This window comes from Notolepis coatsorum (assembly GCF_963971535.1).
Source record: "Notolepis coatsorum genome assembly, chromosome: 11".
Lineage (NCBI taxonomy): Eukaryota > Metazoa > Chordata > Actinopteri > Aulopiformes > Paralepididae > Notolepis > Notolepis coatsorum.
The window spans coordinates 110,927,928-110,947,272 of NC_140175.1; the positions used below are offsets into that span (position 1 = coordinate 110,927,928).

The 19,345-nt window shown below is 41.3% G+C and overlaps 1 protein-coding gene across 2 annotated transcripts in view; it reads right to left on the reverse strand.

The window, feature by feature from the left end:
• pum3 (pumilio RNA-binding family member 3) overlaps nt 1-19,345 on the reverse strand; it is a 72,244-nt gene that overhangs the window by 20,727 nt on the left and 32,172 nt on the right. For both annotated transcript variants that reach the window (XM_084324679.1, XM_084324680.1), the window contains exons 9-14: nt 18,424-18,527; nt 17,823-17,901; nt 12,972-13,070; nt 8,458-8,511; nt 5,608-5,688; nt 1,371-1,513 (exon numbers count right to left, since the gene is read on the reverse strand). In XM_084324679.1, the coding sequence (XP_084180805.1) occupies nt 1,371-1,513; nt 5,608-5,688; nt 8,458-8,511; nt 12,972-13,070; nt 17,823-17,901; nt 18,424-18,527 (560 nt within the window). The remainder of the gene's footprint in view (nt 1-1,370; nt 1,514-5,607; nt 5,689-8,457; nt 8,512-12,971; nt 13,071-17,822; nt 17,902-18,423; nt 18,528-19,345) is intronic.

The window sequence follows — 19,345 nt, forward strand, 5'->3', positions numbered from 1 at the left end:
GGAGTTACTATCCTTCTTACTGTGAGGAGAGGAGAGGAGTTACTATCCTTCTTTCTGAGAGGAGAGGAGAGGAGTTACTATCCTTCTTACTGTGAGGAGAGGAGTTACTATCCTTCTTTCTGAGAGGAGAGGAGTTACTATCCTTCTTACTGTGAGGAGAGGAGAGGAGTTACTATCCTTCTTACTGAGAGGAGAGGAGTTACTATCCTTCTTACTGTGAGGAGAGGAGTTACTATCCTTCTTACTGTGAGGAGAGGAGATACTATCCTTCTTTCTGAGAGGAGAGGAGAGGAGTTACTATCCTTCTTACTGTGAGGAGAGGAGAGGAGTTACTATCCTTCTTTCTGAGAGGAGAGGAGAGGAGTTACTATCCTTCTTACTGTGAGGAGAGGAGTTACTATCCTTCTTTCTGAGAGGAGAGGAGTTACTATCCTTCTTTCTGAGAGGAGAGGAGTTACTATCCTTCTTACTGTGAGGAGAGGAGAGGAGTTACTATCCTTCTTACTGTGAGGAGAGGAGTTACTATCCTTCTTACTGTGAGGAGAGGAGTTACTATCCTTCTTACTGTGAGGAGAGGAGTTAATATCCTTCTTACTGTGAGGAGAGGAGTTAATATCCTTCTTACTGTGAGGAGAGGAGTTACTATCCTTCTTACTGTGAGGAGAGGAGTTACTATCCTTCTTACTGTGAGGAGAGGAGAGGAGTTACTATCCTTCTTACTGTGAGGAGAGGAGAGGAGTTACTATCCTTCTTACTGTGAGGAGAGGAGTTACTATCCTTCTTACTGTGAGGAGAGGAGTTAATATCCTTCTTACTGTGAGGAGAGGAGTTAATATCCTTCTTACTGTGAGTAGAGGAGTTACTATCCTTCTTACTGTGAGGAGAGGAGTTACTATCCTTCTTACTGTGAGGAGAGGAGTTACTATCCTTACTGAGAGGAGAGGAGTTAATATCCTTCTTACTGTGAGGAGGAGAGGAGGAGTTACTATCCTTCTTACTGAGAGGAGAGGAGTTACTATCCTTCTTACTGTGAGGAGAGGAGTTACTATCCTTCTTACCGAGAGGGGGGGGAGTTACTAGAATAGAGTGCAGTAAAATAGAACAAAATAAATGTGAATAAATTTAAAACAATGAATAAAACAGTATAGACCAGTATAGAAACAGTGTGATTCTGTTTCTAGGGAAACAACAAGCTTGGGCAGAATTACAGAATGGCCATTTTGGCCATGAGGAATACATGGAATATGTATGTTTCCTACTAAACAGGAAAAGAGGACCTTCGTGGTCTATCATAGGATCGCTAGTAATTAACACACACACACCAACTCACTCATTCCCACAAAACAAAGCAGCCCACGCTGGTGTCCTACCTGTGAGCATTGCCGTCTCCTTTCTGCAGCACCTGGATGATCTCAGGCAGCACATGGGAGGGATCTCGGGGGCTCAGCAGGTACAGCATCACCTTCCTACCGTACTTGTTACCGAGTACCTCCAGTAGAGATAACATGATCTCCTACAAATACACAAAACATAGTATTTAGTACTGGAAGGGAAAAAACGGTTGAAATGGTCCAACTTGTGAAAACATCAAACCTCGTCCGTCTGCTTTCTAGAGGCAGACGTCTCGATTTGAACGTTAAATTCTTTATTTTCACTCAGTCGCATTTGATTCAACATGTCAGCGCCCAGAAAACAGACTCTTACTTGTAGGGCTGCACGATTAAAGCGGAAAAAAAAACGCGATCTCGATTCATAGACCTATGCGATCTAATTTCTAAATGACAATTTTTTTTTTACTTACATTTTTATTGAATTTCTTTTTAGTAAACTTTTTTTAAATGACGAAAAATAAGAATAGTCTGTTTTTTTTTATTATTATAATAATTTTTTTAACTTTTTACTTAAAGGACGACTCCACTTTTTTTGGAAATTAGCTTATTTAACATCTTCCCTGGAGTTAGACAAGAAGATGCATACCTTTTTTGTCTCTGTGCGTGCATTTTAGGTTTGGGAATATACGCTCCGTTAGCATAGCTTAGCTTCATCACTGGAAGTGGGGGAGGACAGTAGCCTTACAGTGCCTTACAGTGTATTGCAAGGTCTGACATTGACCAAACTTGATATGCATGACCTTGGTGGGCTCTATGTCAACTCCTGAAAAGGGGGTCAATGTCAGACCTTGCAATCAAAAGTTAGGGGGCGCACTGAAATTATGGCAAGGGTTATTAGCCCCCTAACTTTGATTGCAAAGTCTGACATTGACCCCCTTTTCAGGAGTTGACCTAGAGCCCACCAAGGTCATGCATATCAAGTTTGGTCAATGTCAGACCTTGCAATACACTGTAAGGCACTGTAAGGCTACTGTCCTCCCCCACTTCCAGTGATGAAGCTAAGCTATGCTAACGGAGCGTCTATTCCCAAAGCTAAAATGCACGCACAGAGACAAAAAAGGTATGCATCTTCTTGTCTAACTCCAGGGAAGATGTTAAATAAGCTAATTTCCAAAAAAAGTGGAGTCGTCCTTTAACTTTTTTAAATGATGAGGAAAATTAAGAATCGTGTGAGAGAATCGTGATCTCAATTCTTAGAGAAAAATCGTGATTCACATTTTAGCAAGAATCGTGCTGCCCTGCTTACTTGCTTTGACAAGTTGGACCAACTTCAAGGGTGAGTGTTTGGACAAATAAGTGGCCTATTATGTTTAGGTCATATAGAATAAGTCAATTAAATTAATTAATTAATATTATATGTGTGATATGTAGCTAGCATAGCGTAGTGTAGCTTAGTGTTAAATATTATATCTGTGACATGGAGCTAGTGTAGCATAGCATTACACATTATATCTGTGACATGTATCTAGTGTAGCATAGCGTTAAATATTATAGCTGTGACATGTAGCTAGTGTAGCATAGTGTTACACATTATATCTGTGACATGTAGCTAGCATAGCATAGCATTACACATTATATCTGTGACATGTAGCTAGCTTAGCATAGTGTTACACATTATATCTGTGACATGTAGCTAGCTTAGCATAGTGTTACACATTATATCTGTGACATGTAGCTAGCGTAGCATAGCATTACACATTATATGTGTGACATGTAGCTAGCGTAGCATAGCATTACACATTATATCTGTGACATGTAGCTAGCTTAGCATAGTGTTACACATTATATCTGTGACATGTAGCTAGCTTAGCATAGTGTTACACATTATCTGTGACATGTAGCTAGCGTAGCATAGCATTACACATTATATCTGTGACATGTAGCTTGTGTAGCATAGCGTTACACATTATATGTGTGACATGTAGCTAGCGTAGCATAGCGTTACACATTATATCTGTGACATGTAGCTAGTGTAGCATAGTGTTACACATTATATATGTGACATGTAGCTAGTGTAGCATAGCGTTACACATTATATCTGTGACATGTAGCTAGTGTAGCATAGCGTTAAATATTATAGCTGTGACATGTAGCTAGTGTAGCATAGCATTAAATATTATATCTGTGACATGTAGCTAGTGTAGTGTAGCGTTAAATATTATATCTGTGACATGTAGCTAGTGTAGCATAGGGTTACACATATCTGTGACATGTAGCTAGTGTAGCATAGCGTTACACATTATATCTGTGACATGTAGCTTGTGTAGCATAGCGTTAAATATTATAGCTGTGACATGTAGCTAGTGTAGCATAGCATTAAATATTATAGCTGTGACATGTAGCTAGTGTAGTGTAGCGTAGCGTTAAATATTATATCTGTGACATGTAGCTAGCATAGCATTACACATTATATCTGTGACATGTAGCTAGCATAGCATAGCATTACACATTATATCTGTGACATGTAGCTAGCGTAGCATAGCATTACACATTATATCTGTGACATGTAGCTAGTGTAGCATAGGGTTACACATATCTGTGACATGTAGCTAGCATAGCATAGCGTTACATTATATCTGTGGCATGTAGCTAGTGTAGCATAGCGTTACATATTATATAATGTCATGTGATATGTAGCTAGCGTAGCATTACATAGAAGGGACGTGCTGTCCATATAAGCAAGGTAAGCAGTGCTTACCCAAGAAAAATAATAACACTGAAATATTAAAATAAAAGTACTAATAACGGTTTGTTTGTTTTCATTAAAAGAGTCATCATCTGTGGTCCCAGTGCAGCGACAGTCATTCATTTAGACTAAAAACTAAGTATCTGATATGTAGCTACTGTAGCGTAGCGGTACATAGTATATCTGTGATATGTAGCTAGCGTAGTGTTACATATAATTTCTGTGATATGTAGCTGGCATAGAGTAGCATTACATATTAAAGCTGTGATATGTAGCTAGCATAGCGTTACATATCATAGCTGTGATATGTAGCCAGCATAGCGTTACATATCAGCTGTGATATGTAGCTAGCGTAGCATTACATATTAAAGCTGTGATATGTAGCTAGCGTAACATAGTGTTACATATTACATCTGTGATATGTAGCTAGTATGACATAGCGTTACATATCAAAGCTGTGATATGTAGCTGGCATAGTGTAGTGTAACATTAAAGCTGTGATATGTAGCTGGCATAGCGTAGTGTAACATTAAAGCTGTGATATGTAGCTGGCATAGCGTTACATATTATATCTGTGATATGTAGCTAGCATAGCATAGCATTACATATTAAAGATGTACCGGTAATATGTAGCTAGTGTAGTGTTACAAATTATATCTGTGATATGTAGCTAGCGTAACATAGTGTTACATATTACAGCTGTGATATGTAGCTAGTGTAACATAGTGTACATATTACAGCTGTGATATGTAGCTAGTGTAACATAGTGTTACATATTACAGCTGTGATATGTAGCTAGTGTAACATAGTGTACATATTACAGCTGTGATATGTAGCTAGCGTAACAGTGTTACATATTACAGCTGTGATATGTAGCTAGTGTAACATAGTGTACATATTACAGCTGTGATATGTAGCTAGCGTAACAGTGTTACATATTACAGCTGTGATATGTAGCTAGTGTAACATAGTGTACATATTACAGCTGTGATATGTAGCTAGTGTAACATAGTGTACATATTACAGCTGTGATATGTAGCTAGCGTAACAGTGTTACATATTACAGCTGTGATATGTAGCTAGTGTAACATAGTGTACATATTACAGCTGTGATATGTAGCTAGCGTAACATAGTGTTACATATTACAGCTGTGATATGTAGCTAGCGTAACAGTGTTACATATTACAGCTGTGATATGTAGCTAGCGTAACAGTGTTACATATTACAGCTGTGATATGTAGCTAGCGTAACATAGTGTTACATATTACAGCTGTGATATGTAGCTAGCGTAACAGTGTTACATATTACAGCTGTGATATGTAGCTAGCGTAACAGTGTTACATATTACAGCTGTGATATGTAGCTAGTGTAACATAGTGTACATATTACAGCTGTGATATGTAGCTAGCGTAACAGTGTTACATATTACAGCTGTGATATGTAGCTAGCGTAACATAGTGTTACATATTACAGGTGTCACAAGAAAAGCAAGAAAGCTGTGATGTGTAGCTAGCAGTAAGTGTACCTACCGATAAAACCGCCTGTTTGACCAGCTTGGTGTCGTCTACAGTGTCAAATATAGCCAACAGGACAAGGTGGCCAAACTCCCCCTGGAAACACAAAAACATATACATTTTTTTTTATAAACTTTTTTTTTCATTTTTTCAACAACATACATAGACAACATTCATAGACAATACACAGTACATAAATTAAAACAAATAGACAAAAAATGAGTAAAGAAAAAGTGTGACATGGGTCCTTCGGTCCATTCTACATTTGCATTATTTATTTACATTTATATTCATTTCCTTGTATCCTTTTCAAACATCTGTGATGTCATTACTTCCCCTCCTGTATTCTTCCCATTTTCCCCATTTCCATTCAAACTTTTCTTCTTGCAGCCTCAGCAGATGTGTGATTCTCTCCATTTCCTGTATCCCCTCTACCAACTCTATCCATTGATCCTTTGTCGGCACTTCTACCTTGTACCACAGTTTAGTTAAAGATTTTTTGGCTGCCACTATCAATATCTTAATCAAATATTTGTCTTCCCCTTGGATTCCTTCCTGTGACAGATTCCCCAAATACAACACTTGGCCTCCCTGGGGTATTTCGTATCCTATTATTTCATTTATTATCCCTCCTATCTCTTCCCAGTAGTGCCTTATCTTCTGACATCCCCAGAATATGTGTGTATGGTTCGCCCCTTCCTGTCCACACTCCCTCCAACATGTTTTCTTTGCTGGTGTGTAATTGCACTGTATTTCTGGTGTTATAAAGTATCTAATTATATTTTTCCACCCAAACTCCCTCCATATCCTTGATCCTGTGGTTGTTTGTTGTGTCTTACATGTGTCATACCATTCCTCCTCTGTTATCTCTATTTCCAACTCTCTTTCCCACTTTTCTTTCACATACAATGTTGTATTTCCCTTACTGTCCATTATTGCCTGATATAGTGCTGATATCACCCTCCCCTTCCGTCCTTAACATTATTTATTTATCAACTTGCCCACCTCAATAAGAGTACCTGAGATGAAAGTACCATAACTGTTATTTTTTTATAATCCTCTTTTTCTCCTCCTGATTTTTCTGTGTTTTTCCTCCCATCCCAATTTAGTCGTTATGCCAATTCCCACCTCCCCTACCTGATCGTTGCACGCATGTGCCCCCTACTGGTCGGTCTAGGGAGCCCTGAGGTCTACCACATGCTTCCTCCGACACATGCAGAGACAGCCAGCAGCTCTCTTTTCACCTGACAGCGCGGACTCTCATTGGTGATGTGCAACGCGTGGGAGGTCACACTACCTTCACCACTTCCTGTCTTTTGCTGTGCAGGCGGCCTGACCGACCTGTAGGAGTCGCTGTCCACAACGCCAGATTACCACTCCCGACTTCCCTCCCGCTAACTCTGCCAATTGAGTTAGTATGACGACCGGCCCAAGCCGGACTCAAGATCGGAGTCTCTTGCGTTGGTGACTAGCGCAATCTCCGCTGAGCCACCCAGCCGCACCCATATAACTGTTTTAATTTATTTTTTAGAGGAACAATGTTGTCAAACTTTAGATGGTAAGTTACAGTGTTGTGTTCATTCATAGTTAAAGACAGTAGAGGTTGAGTTCTTTATTATCTAAAGATGGTAAATTTAAGTGTTGTGTTCATTCATAGTTAAAGACAGTAGAAACTTGAGTACTTGCTGGTGATATACCACATCCACACTCCAAGTGATTTGGATTGACTTTACAACTGTAAATATATAAGTTCTCAATTACAAACAGACTATTTCAGTCAGAATTCTCCTCCCCTCCCGCTATCTGCGACACCATTTAGCAAGGGCACAGTCGCTGCTTAGCGCCGCCCATGATGATTGTGATTGGTTGAAATAAATACAAACAAGCCAGAGTGTTTTTTCCTCTCCAGCGCTGGCACAAAACTAACATAGTGTGGAGAGAAGTATGATAACAGGTTCTGCCAGACCTCTCTCCAGCGCTGGCACAAAACTAACATAGTGTGGAGAGAAGTATGATAACAGGTTCTGCCAGACCTCTGTCCAGCGCTGGCACAAAACTAACATAGTGTGGAGAGAAGTATGATAACAGGTTCTGCCAGACCTCTCTCCAGCGCTGGCACAAAACTAACAAAGCTCTGACACTCCCAGTCAAGTTCTGCATCTCTTTCAAACTCCTGCTCCTCACCTACAAGTCCCTCCATGCCCTCGCCTCCCGATACCCGTCTGATCTCCTCCACCAGCACACTCCATCCCGGAACCTACCATCCTCTGATCTGGGTCTCCTCTCTATCCCTCGCACCAGGTTGCGGACTTTCGGTGACAGAGCCTTCAGCGTGGCGTCCCCTACCCTCTGGAACTCTCTCCCCCCTGAAATCCGCAACGCCCCAACCCTGGACACCTTCAAAACTGCTGTCAAAACACACCTTTTCACCAGGGCTTTTCCCCATTAGTTAGATTAGATTAGGTTCATTATCCCTTACCTGCCCTCATCCCCCCCTTTTCCCCTAGTGCCCCCTTTCCCTACCCCTCTTGATTGTAAAGCGACCTTGGGTTTCCTGAAAGGCGCTATAGAAATCCGATTTATTATTATTATAGTGTGGAGAGAAGTATGATAACAGGTTCTGCCAGACCTCTGTCCAGCGCTGGCATAAAACGAACAGTGTGGAGAGAAGTATGTGAGACTACAAACGGGCTAACATTTTAAATGCAACGAGATATTCAATATTCAGAGACCTTCATCATAAGTCTCCTAAACATTATACATTGTTGATGCACACACATCCACAAATAAAAACAGTCTCATACACACACACACAAAAAAGAATCACACAGTCATAATCAGCTGTAGTGTTTAAACTGGTCTCACCGTGGCAAACTTCACCATGTAAGACTTCATGGTTTTTATGATAATTTTTCTGTCCTGAAACATAAACAAAAAGAATTATAAATAAATAAAAATATATGCACAACAGAAATAAGTACTGCTACATGTGGTCCTTAACATGCAAACCAGTATGTACATGGTTGTATGATCAGTCAGTAGTCTGTCTATAGCATGTTAGTCACATTGAGCACACCACTAGGGACCTTGCAAGGTGGTCCCATCTCCTCATCACTTTGGCAGGCAGAATAAACTGTGAAAATGTCCTTTAGTATATATATATATATATATATATATATATATATATATATATATATATATATATATACTTACATCTATTGATTAAATCATTTCTAGTTTACCGTATTGTGCAGACATGTTTTTTTCCCTAGAAAAGGATCTGAAAAAGGGGCGCAGTCTTATTTTCAGGGTCTAGACTTTTGTCATTTAGCTGAACGCTTTTATCCAAAGCGATTTACAAGTTCGGTACAACAAGTCAGCAGGAAGGAAGGGTACAACTCTGGCAGCTAAGTAAGTGGTTATTGTTCGCCAAACGGTGTCGAACTTGAGTGCTACACGGTGAGTGCATAGCAGTACAGGCAATTTGCCTGATTAATTGCTCATGGAATCTCTGTTTTCCTTTGAGCCCTCAAAGGAGGGGTGCAATATCCTTTACATACAACTAGGGATCAGGGTTTCCGTTGTCCGCTAATTACCGTTTTTTTTACCGGGAAAATCTGTTGAAGTCCGACATATTTAAATCTCTCCGGTCATAATGTCCTCTGAAAATAATTCCCTCTAAGCACAATTTGAATTGTATTAAAATAGGCTAAAATTAAATAGCCTATGAGATAGTTACATTTGTTTCATTGTTGCTTCACTCTGATAAAACGCGGCTAGCGCTCGCTCGGATTGAATGTTTTTTTTCTTTCTTCTGTATTGAGCCTGGCCACCATAACGAGCGAGAGAGAGATGGCCAAACAGCCAACCTTAACAAATATTTTATGAAACCAAGTAGGTCTAATAATGACAACGATGTGTGTAGGGAGTTAGGCAACGCTCTAAAAGCTGTCTGCTGGATGAGAATTCTATTCTACACAACGGTCTTCATTAGATAAACCAATAGATACAAACATTGTGTATGACAAAATAAATATGGGCTGTTTTAAATTATGTGAATAGTTGCGAGTTTCAATATAATCCGTTTTACCATTCATTCATTATAAACACAGACGTAAGGTCTCCACCGCGCTCAGAACGTCAAATTCTATCAACACCTTTTTTTAAGCTCCGGCCAAAATGCGTGGTGACGTGTTGACCAATTTCGGAGGGGGATCCCAATGATATATCAATAAAAACGTACTGGCAGTTCATGTCCAAGGGATATGTTCACGCACACAGCAAGTTTCACCAGTTCCTGACATTTTTAACCAGTGGAGAAAGGTATGAGAGATTTCCCTATCGTTTTTCCTACGTTAATAAAAACATACCTGGTGATCAACTACAGTTTGCTGTGAACATTATGATATATGTGTAGTGTTCTGATTAGGGATGTCCGATATTATCGGCCGACCGATATTATCGGCCGATATCGGCAGTAAAATGTGATATCGGAAAATATCGGTATCGGTTAAAAAAAAAAAAAAAAAAAAAAAAAAATTTTTACATTTATTTAACCTTTATTTACCCAGGCAAGTAAGTAAGAACCAATTCTTATTTTATTTATTGTCAAAAGTATGCATGTTGGTTTAATTCAACAACAAGAGATATGTAATGTTAATTTTTACTTTTTTAATTATCATATTTTGCACAGATAATGCTTACATTTAGAAAGCCTTTTGAATGCATCCAGTGAAATTATTAATTACCTGAAATTATTCAGTTTTTTTGGGGGGAAACCCTGCATATATCGGTATCGGTTGATATCGGTATCGGTATCGAAATTAAGAGTTGGACAATATCGGAATATCGGTATCGGTAAAAAAGCCAATATCGAGCATCCCTAGTTCTGATACAACGATTATTGGTGAAGCGATGTCGAGATTCATTTGTGGTGCGACGCTGCTCCAGCGCGACCTGTGGTTTGCTGATGAGAATGGTGGGCAGGAGCTTGATGCTGGATTAGCGTATCGCTTGGTTGGGAGGCGGAGATAGTCATTGGATTTGGCAAATCATGCAACGTTTAGATTTCAGTGAACCCCACATGATAATGTTGCTGTCTCTCTCTCTCAGTAGTGCCAAATTTCTCAGTTCTTCGCTTGATATAATTAATACAAATGTCCAATATAACGTAATTCGTTAGCTCATAAAAATGTGATTATAACAGACTGCTGTTTAATATAATGTATACGCAAAAGTAGCCTAGTTTTAAGTAAAAATATTATACATCTACATGCCTTGAGGATGTCATTCTTTATATAGGCCTATCAATTGTTTTTAAGCTCAATAAACTCTGACCGGAATTTCTCCCATTTGTCCGGGAGATTTAAATCTTCCAGGACACGGAGACCGGCACCAATATTTTCTAACGGAAACCCTGCTAGGGATGTTCGATTTTGGCTTTTTTACCGATATCCGATATACTGATATTGTCCAACTCTTAATTTCCGATACCGATATCAACCGATACCGATATATGCGGGGTTCCCCCCCCCAAAAACACAACATTATGCATACTTTTCACAATAAATAAATAAAGAATTTGTTCTTACTTGCTTGCCTGGGTAAATAAAGGTTAAATAAATGTTAAAAAAAAATAAAAAATGTGGATACCGATAATTTCCGATATTACATTTTAATGCCAATACCGGCCGATAATATCGGCCATCCCTACATACGACTTCTTGTCTAATTTACACAACCCATCACTGGAGATTATACAATGTGCATAGGAGGAGGATTTGGGGCTGGTTTTGACTGAAGGCCCTGGAAGGGCTACATACGGCTTCGGTCTGTGCTCGACACATTTATTTTTAATAAATCTTTTATAATAATAATAAATAATAACTTTTAAAATAAGGATACCGGTAAAAACGGTAAAACACGTATTCCAAATAATTACTGGTCATGGTTATTTTTTGTCTTTCAATGTTAATATAATATATCTCTCAGGAGTCGACCAGCATGCCGGCGTGAACCAAGTCATTTGTTTGACAAGGTCTGGCAGAGAATTTCCGGAATGCTCATCGAAAGAGCAGACCTGAAACTAAGTTACATACCGTAATTCCTCTAATAGTAACCGGGTCTCAAATACAAACCGGGTCTCTATTAATGGCCGGGTGCGCTCTTGAGCTAAGCAATTATAAGCCGGCCTCCTAATACAAGCCGGGTTACTAATATACTGAGCTGCATACTGAGCTAGTTACTTGATTTCACTTTGAAAACGTTGAAATGACCAGTGACCACCTGTAATTGCACTGTTTACTATTTCATACAGTACTTGGTTTCAATAAATGAACCCAGTACTGGGTTCAAACTGACACAAAATGTTGATTTATTCATTATGATCAGTTTGAAAATTTGAAATATAGGCCTCCCTCTTATACAGACCTCCTCCTAATACAAGCCTGGTACCCGCTACAGTTGAAACAAATACAAGCCGGGGTTACTATTAGAGGAATTACGGTAGTAGCTAGTTTTTATTTGGTGTTGATAGCCCAAGAAATAATTGAAACAGGATAATTTCAATTCGATGCTAAATAAGGTTTTACGCATGCGTAAATTGTACTCCATTTGTATTATTATCTTCGTTTTATATATAATTATAAATTATATGTATTTTATAATGAATTATATATATATATATATATATTTATTTTTTTCTCCTTTTTCCTCCGTTTTTCTCCCATCCCAATGTTAGTCGTTATGCCAATTCCCAATCCCCTTCCTGGTCGCTGCGCACCTACCCCCTACGGTCGGTCTGGGAGAGTGGAGGCTATCACATGCTTCCTCCGACACACGTCTAGCCAATCAACCGCTTCTTTTCACCTGGCAGCGCAGACTCTCACGGAGAGCGTGTAACGTGTGGAAGGATCACACTACCCCCCTTAGATCCTTTTCCTTGCTGAGCAGGCGCCCTGACCGAACTGTAGGAGTCGCTGTTTACAACGACAAGGACCCACCCATCAGCTTTCCCACCCCTAACACTGCCAATTGTGTTAGTATGAACGACCAGCCAAGCTGGTAGCAATGCCGAGAGCTGGGCTCGAACCCAGCATCTCCTGCACTAGTGGCGAGCGCCTTGCCCACTGCGCCCCTATAATGATTTTTTTTTAATAATTTTATATGTATTATAAATCGTTTTTGTGTTTTGTGTTATACAGTATGTACAGTATGAAAACAAACGGTCAGGTCATATAGGTGAGACTGTGCTGAAAAGAATGATACCAAACATACCATGGTAAAAAAAAGTTGACAAAACGTTGAAAATAGCTTACTTTTTTTCATACAATTCTGCAATGTATTTTGAATCAGATAACGTTTTTCTAGTGTGTGTGTACCTTAGGCGTTCCATGCCAGATGCAGTGCATGGCCACTCGTGCTCCATCGTGCGTGTGGGCCATGTAGACGACAGCTTCTCTGATCGACTCAATCATTTCCTGTTGAATAAAACAGCAGTTTTATTATTATTTTTAAAAAGGGTCTAGATGTTGACGTTTCCTTGACAACAATGCAGAAGTGCTGTGCTGCTCACAGGACAGTGTCATGGCAGCTCACAGGACAGTGTCATGGCAGCAGCTCACAGGACAGTGTCATGGCAGCAGCTCACAGGACAGTGTCATGGAGGCTCACAGGACAGTGTCATGGCAGCTCACAGGACAGTGTCATGGCAGCTCACAGGACAGTGTCATGGCAGCTCACAGGACAGTGTCATGGCAGCAGCTCACAGGACAGTGTCATGGCAGCAGCTCACAGGACAGTGTCATGGCAGCAGCTCACAGGACAGTGTCATGGAGGCTCACAGGACAGTGTCATGGCAGCTCACAGGACAGTGTCATGGCAGCAGCTCACAGGACAGTGTCATGGAGGCTCACAGGACAGTGTCATGGCAGCTCACAGGACAGTGTCATGGAGGCTCACAGGACAGTGTCATGGCAGCTCACAGGACACTGTCATGGCAGCTCACAGGACAGTGTCATGGAGGCTCACAGGACAGTGTCATGGCAGCTCACAGGACAGTGTCATGGCAGCTCACAGGACAGTGTCATGGCAGCAGCTCACAGGACAGTGTCATGGCAGCAGCTCACAGGACAGTGTCATGGAGGCTCACAGGACAGTGTCATGGCAGCAGCTCACAGGACAGTGCCATGGCAGCTCACAGGACAGTGTCATGGAGGCTCACAGGACAGTGTCATGGAGGCTCACAGGACAGTGTCATGGAGGCTCACAGGACAGTGTCATGGAGGCTCACAGGACAGTGCCACCGCAGCTCACAGGACAGTGTCATGGCAGCAGCTCACAGGACAGTGTCATGGAGGCTCACAGGACAGTGTCATGGCAGCAGCTCACAGGACAGTGCCATGGCAGCTCACAGGACAGTGTCATGGAGGCTCACAGGACAGTGCCACCACAGCACTGGGACCAGGAACACAGGACAGTGTCATGGCAGCTCACAGGACAGTGTCATGGAGGCTCACAGGACAGTGCCATGGCAGCTCACAGGACAGTGCCACCACAGCACTGGGACCAGGAACACAGGACAGTGTCATGGCAGCTCACAGGACAGTGCCACCACAGCACTGGGACCAGGAACACAGGACAGTGTCATGGCAGCTCACAGGACAGTGCCACCACAGCACTGGGACCAGGAACACAGGACAGTGTCATGGCAGCTCACAGGACAGTGCCACCACAGCACTGGGACCAGGAACACAGGACAGTGTCATGGAGGCTCACAGGACAGTGTCATGGCAGCTCACAGGACAGTGCCACCAGAGCACTGGGACCAGGAACACAGGACAGTGTCATGGCAGCACTAGGACCAGGATTCTATTTAAAGGTGGAATCAGTGGCACCTTGTTTACATTGTTTTGGTCTGATGTGTGGGTTGGAGCTGAGTGGGTATATAGGGGGGGGGGGGTTACTACTGCTGGCCACACCTCAGAGTCTGGGGGAGGAGCTACTACTGCTGGCCACAAATTCATAGTATAAAAAAAAATATATAAAAAATGTATACAAAGTAGGGCTGGGCGATATGGCCAAAAACTTTATTGCGATAAAATTATAAAATTATTTTCATATAACTCGATATCGATAATTATCGTCGATATAATGTCTGTCAAGTTTAATTAACTTTTTATGCCCGGCGCCGATGGACGGGCTATTAATAGACTTGTTTTTCTGCTGTGAATGTCTCGAGTTGATGTCGTCAGTCCGCGCACATTAGCAGTTAGCCAGAGCAAGCGGTGTATCCCATGACAATGTACTAAATATGACCCTAAAATACTCTGTTCCGCCACAATACATTGCAACAACGTTCACCGTATACCACACACTACTATAACCGTGGCATCAGAATTCACGCCACATACATACTCGGCACGTAAATATATAAAATAGCGCCGTGCAAGCTAAGTATCCTAGCAGCCTTGAGTCCTGAGCTGTGGTGCGTAAGCACGTCATCACGTAACGTTGGTTGTTGTTAGTGAGTGTGCTGAGCCGAGGCTGAACGGAGCCAAACTTGGAAAATCGATATATCGAAACTTTGCGACCACGTTTCATGTTTATTTCGAGGAAATAATTTATCGCGATATTTATCGTTATCGTTTTATCGCCCAGCCCTAATACAAAGTGCAACACCAAGTGGGGGGCTCTTTTGCCTCGAGGTCGCTGTTTGACGGCATTACAGATTCTACCTTTTTCAGTGTCTCGCATTGTATTATAGTAATAGTAGTTAGTATCAATGTGTCTGTGTCTCTAAATACCATATTGGCGGATTGCTCTCATTCATGTCCGACCATTTCCTGCTCCAGTTAATTAGGTCATTCTGATTTGACTCGCATCGTGACGTAACGAGGCGAGGATGGAGCGGATAATGATCCGATTGGCTCTGTGGTTGGAGCCAATGCCCACCCACAACCTAGGCAGCCCACACAGCGATAGCAGAGCGAGTGGAAATCTTCACTTCCTCAAACAGTGAGGCAGATAGTGTAACCCGACACCTCGACTGCACTCTGCGAGGGAGAGAGAGAGAAGCGTTTGTTTACACAGGCACGGACGCAGCGCTTGTTTACACAGGCACGGACGCAGCGTTTGTTTACACAGTGCTCCATGCCTGAGGGGGCTTTCTCACTAACCATTCGGGGTCAAATCACAGCCCGATCGCACCAGAAAAGGGTGTGTCAGTCCTACTGAGAACGCTCCCCCCCGTCCCCGGGGACGCTGATTCGCTCCAAACCTGGACCGCTAAAATAGGTGGTTCCGGGTGCGCGCCTGACACACACAACGTCATTACTGTAATGCTTTCATGCTTGCTTGAATTTTGGGCAGATAAAAACATACAGCAACAACTGGACAATACCCATGGCAATTTGGCGAGTTCAGACCTCAACCTAGGGCTGGGCGATAAAACGATAACGATAACTATCGCGATAAATTATTTCCTCGAAATAAACATGAAACGTGGTCGCAAAGTTTCGATATATCGATTTCCAAGCTTGGCTCCGTTCAGCCTCGGCTCAGCACACTCACTAACAACAACCAACGTTACGTGATGACGTGCATACGCACAACAGCTAACAACCAATCAGTGAAGGAGATGGCCGAGAGCGAACGAGATCCGGAAGGAGACCCAGAGGTACTAGGACTCACTCAACAACAAGGCTTGCTAGGCTAATTAGTATTTTAGGGTCATATTTAGCACAGTGTCATGGAATACACCGCTTATAAACAACAGGCTTGCTAGGCTAATTAGCTTGCACAGCGTTGTTTTATATATTTACGTGCCGAGTATGTGTGTGTTTTGAATTCTGAGGCCACGTTTAAGTAGTGTGGGGTATACAGTGGACGTCGTTTCAATATATTGTGGCGGAAGAGAGTTTTAGTGTCATATTTATTGTCATGAGATACTCCGCTTGTCGGCTACTGCTAACGTGCGCGGACTGATGACGACATCAACTCGACTTGAGACATTCGCAGCAGCATAAGAAGTTAATTAAACTTGACAGACATTATATCGACGATAATTATCGATATCGAATTATATGAAAATAATTTTATAATTTTATCACGATAACGTTTTTGGTCATATAGCCTCAACCAAACAAGCATGTTGAGCCTCACGGCTGAAAACATGAAGCCACGTTACAAGCACAAGACTTCCCTGGCTCGCATTAGGCCTGGCATTATTTTTGCCATTGCTATGTCTACTATACATTGGTTTCTTGTTCGAATGCATTTATTTCTATAGACCAGTGGTGCCCAACCAGTCGGCCGGTAGATCAATGACATTCAATATAATTGCCGCGAGCGATGGGCTAATGTTAGCTGCTAACTAGTAATAAATAGGCTAAGCTAACTAGCATGCATTGCTAGGAATAGCAATGCATGTCCCCTTTAAGTGAGTGAAAGGTTTAGAACACTGATCACCGTCAGTCCAGTAGATGTCTACTCAACACATAATGACCAAGCCCTCGTTATATAACAACAACATCAATACATCATGATATCACATAACAGTAACATTGTGCTAAACATCCCCTTTTACTTTTAAGTACTTTTCCAAGCACTATTTTTCCTTTTCAAGGATGTCACTCGAAGGATACAATTCACTTTTAAATGCGTTTTTTTAAGCATCTTCTTGGCCTGCTTGCCAGCTATAGCATCACACGCGAAGGAGAAATTAGGAAAAGCAGTTGGAGTGTGCGAGACAGCGACTCATCAGATTAAAAATGTTTAATTAAATTTAAAAAAGATTTCTCGATTCAGAACAATTTGATCATGGATGAACAAAACATTCAATGCGAATGGTTGATTTGAACTTCAAGGACTTTTTAAGCACAGTGTTAAATTTTTTTTTATGTTTAACCCTTTCACTGCCACACGACAGAAGGTTAGTCTTTTACTATCACACAACCGACGGCGATGCTCCATCATTAGCTCCTTCTGTATTGTCACAGTGAAAGGGTTAACCGGCTGTTGTGTGGCAGTGAAAGGGTTAAGGAATTCCAGGTCTTGACTTTGGGGGGGGGGGGGTGGATCAAGCACTTCAATGACCTTGTGCGAACCCTGCCGTTTGCATATTTACTAGCCATGCAGACTTTTACTGAATGAAACCTCGAGGACGTGTACACAAGACACTCTGTTGCACACGCACACACACATGCACACACACACACGCACGCACAGCTCACCGCTCTGTGCTTGTCTGTAGCGTGGACAAAGAAGTCCAGGAAGACTTTATGGACCAGAGAATGTTTGATGACTTGTTCCCTGGAAACAGACGCACAAACAGTTCAGTTAGATCATGTATATGTATATATAGTATATGTGTGTGTGTAATGTATATGTATATATAGTATATGTGTGTGTGTAATGTATATGTATATATAGTATGTGTGTGTAATGTATATGCATATATACTATATGTGTGTGTGTAATGTATATGTATATATAGTATGTGTGTGTGTGTAATGTATATGTATATATAGTATGTGTGTGTATAGTATATGTGTGTGTGTATATATAGTATGTGTGTATGTATAGTATGTGTGTATATATAGTATATGTGTGTATGTATAGTATGTGTGTGTGTGTATATATATTGTATGTATAGTATGTGTGTATGTGTATATAGTATATGTATGTGTGTGTGTATATATAGTATTTGTGTGTGTATATATAGTATATGTATGTGTGTATGTGTATATATAGTATATGTGTGTGTATATAGTATATGTGTGTATATATATAGTATATGTGTGTGTGTGTGTGTGTGTGTGTGTGTGATCTTACTTCTGAGTCATGGGTGTGAGAATCTGCTTCATCTCGTTGATGACGTTGTCCTTCTTCTGGGGGTTGGCCTCCAGAACCTTGTCTACGGTGGGGCAGTCTGCAGACTGGACACACGGTCAACACAACATCCACTTATCAGAACCTTGTCTATGGTGGGGCAGTCTGCAGACTGGACACACGGTCAACACAACATCCACTTATCAGAACCTTGTCTATGGTGGGGCAGTCTGCAGACTGGACACACGGTCAACACAACATCCACTTATCAGAATCTTGTCTATGGTGGGGCAGTCTGCAGACTGGACACACGGTCAACACAACATCCACTCATCAGAACCTTGTCTATGGTGGGGCAGTCTGCAGACTGGACACACGGTCAACACAACATCCACTCATCAGAACCTTGTCTATGGTGGGGCAGTCTGCAGACTGGACACACGGTCAACACAACATCCACTTATCAGAACCTTGTCTATGGTGGGGCAGTCTGCAGACTGGACACACGGTCAACACAACATCCACTATCAGGGCCAGCTCCGCATTAATACCAACTAAATACATTCATTTACAGAAGTAATTTAGCTGCCTCCTAGTTATATGTATACGTGTATATATGTGTGTGCTCCTACCTTAAACACGGTGAAGGTGTTCCCTCAGTGTGTCTGTATGTATTTATATATATATATTTTTTTATATTAGGGCTGTCAAAATGAATGCTTTAACTCTGGAGATTAATTTAAATTCTTTAAAGCGTTATTTTGTTTAATCTAGATTAATCTATGGAGTGAAACATCTTCAATATAATATAAGAAAGCGGTCTAGCTGAGTCAATGTTGATGGTTTTGTTGAACATTTGTATTTCACAGGAGAGAAACTGTATTCAAAGAAAGCTATTAAAATAGTCTTTGAATCTAAATATACT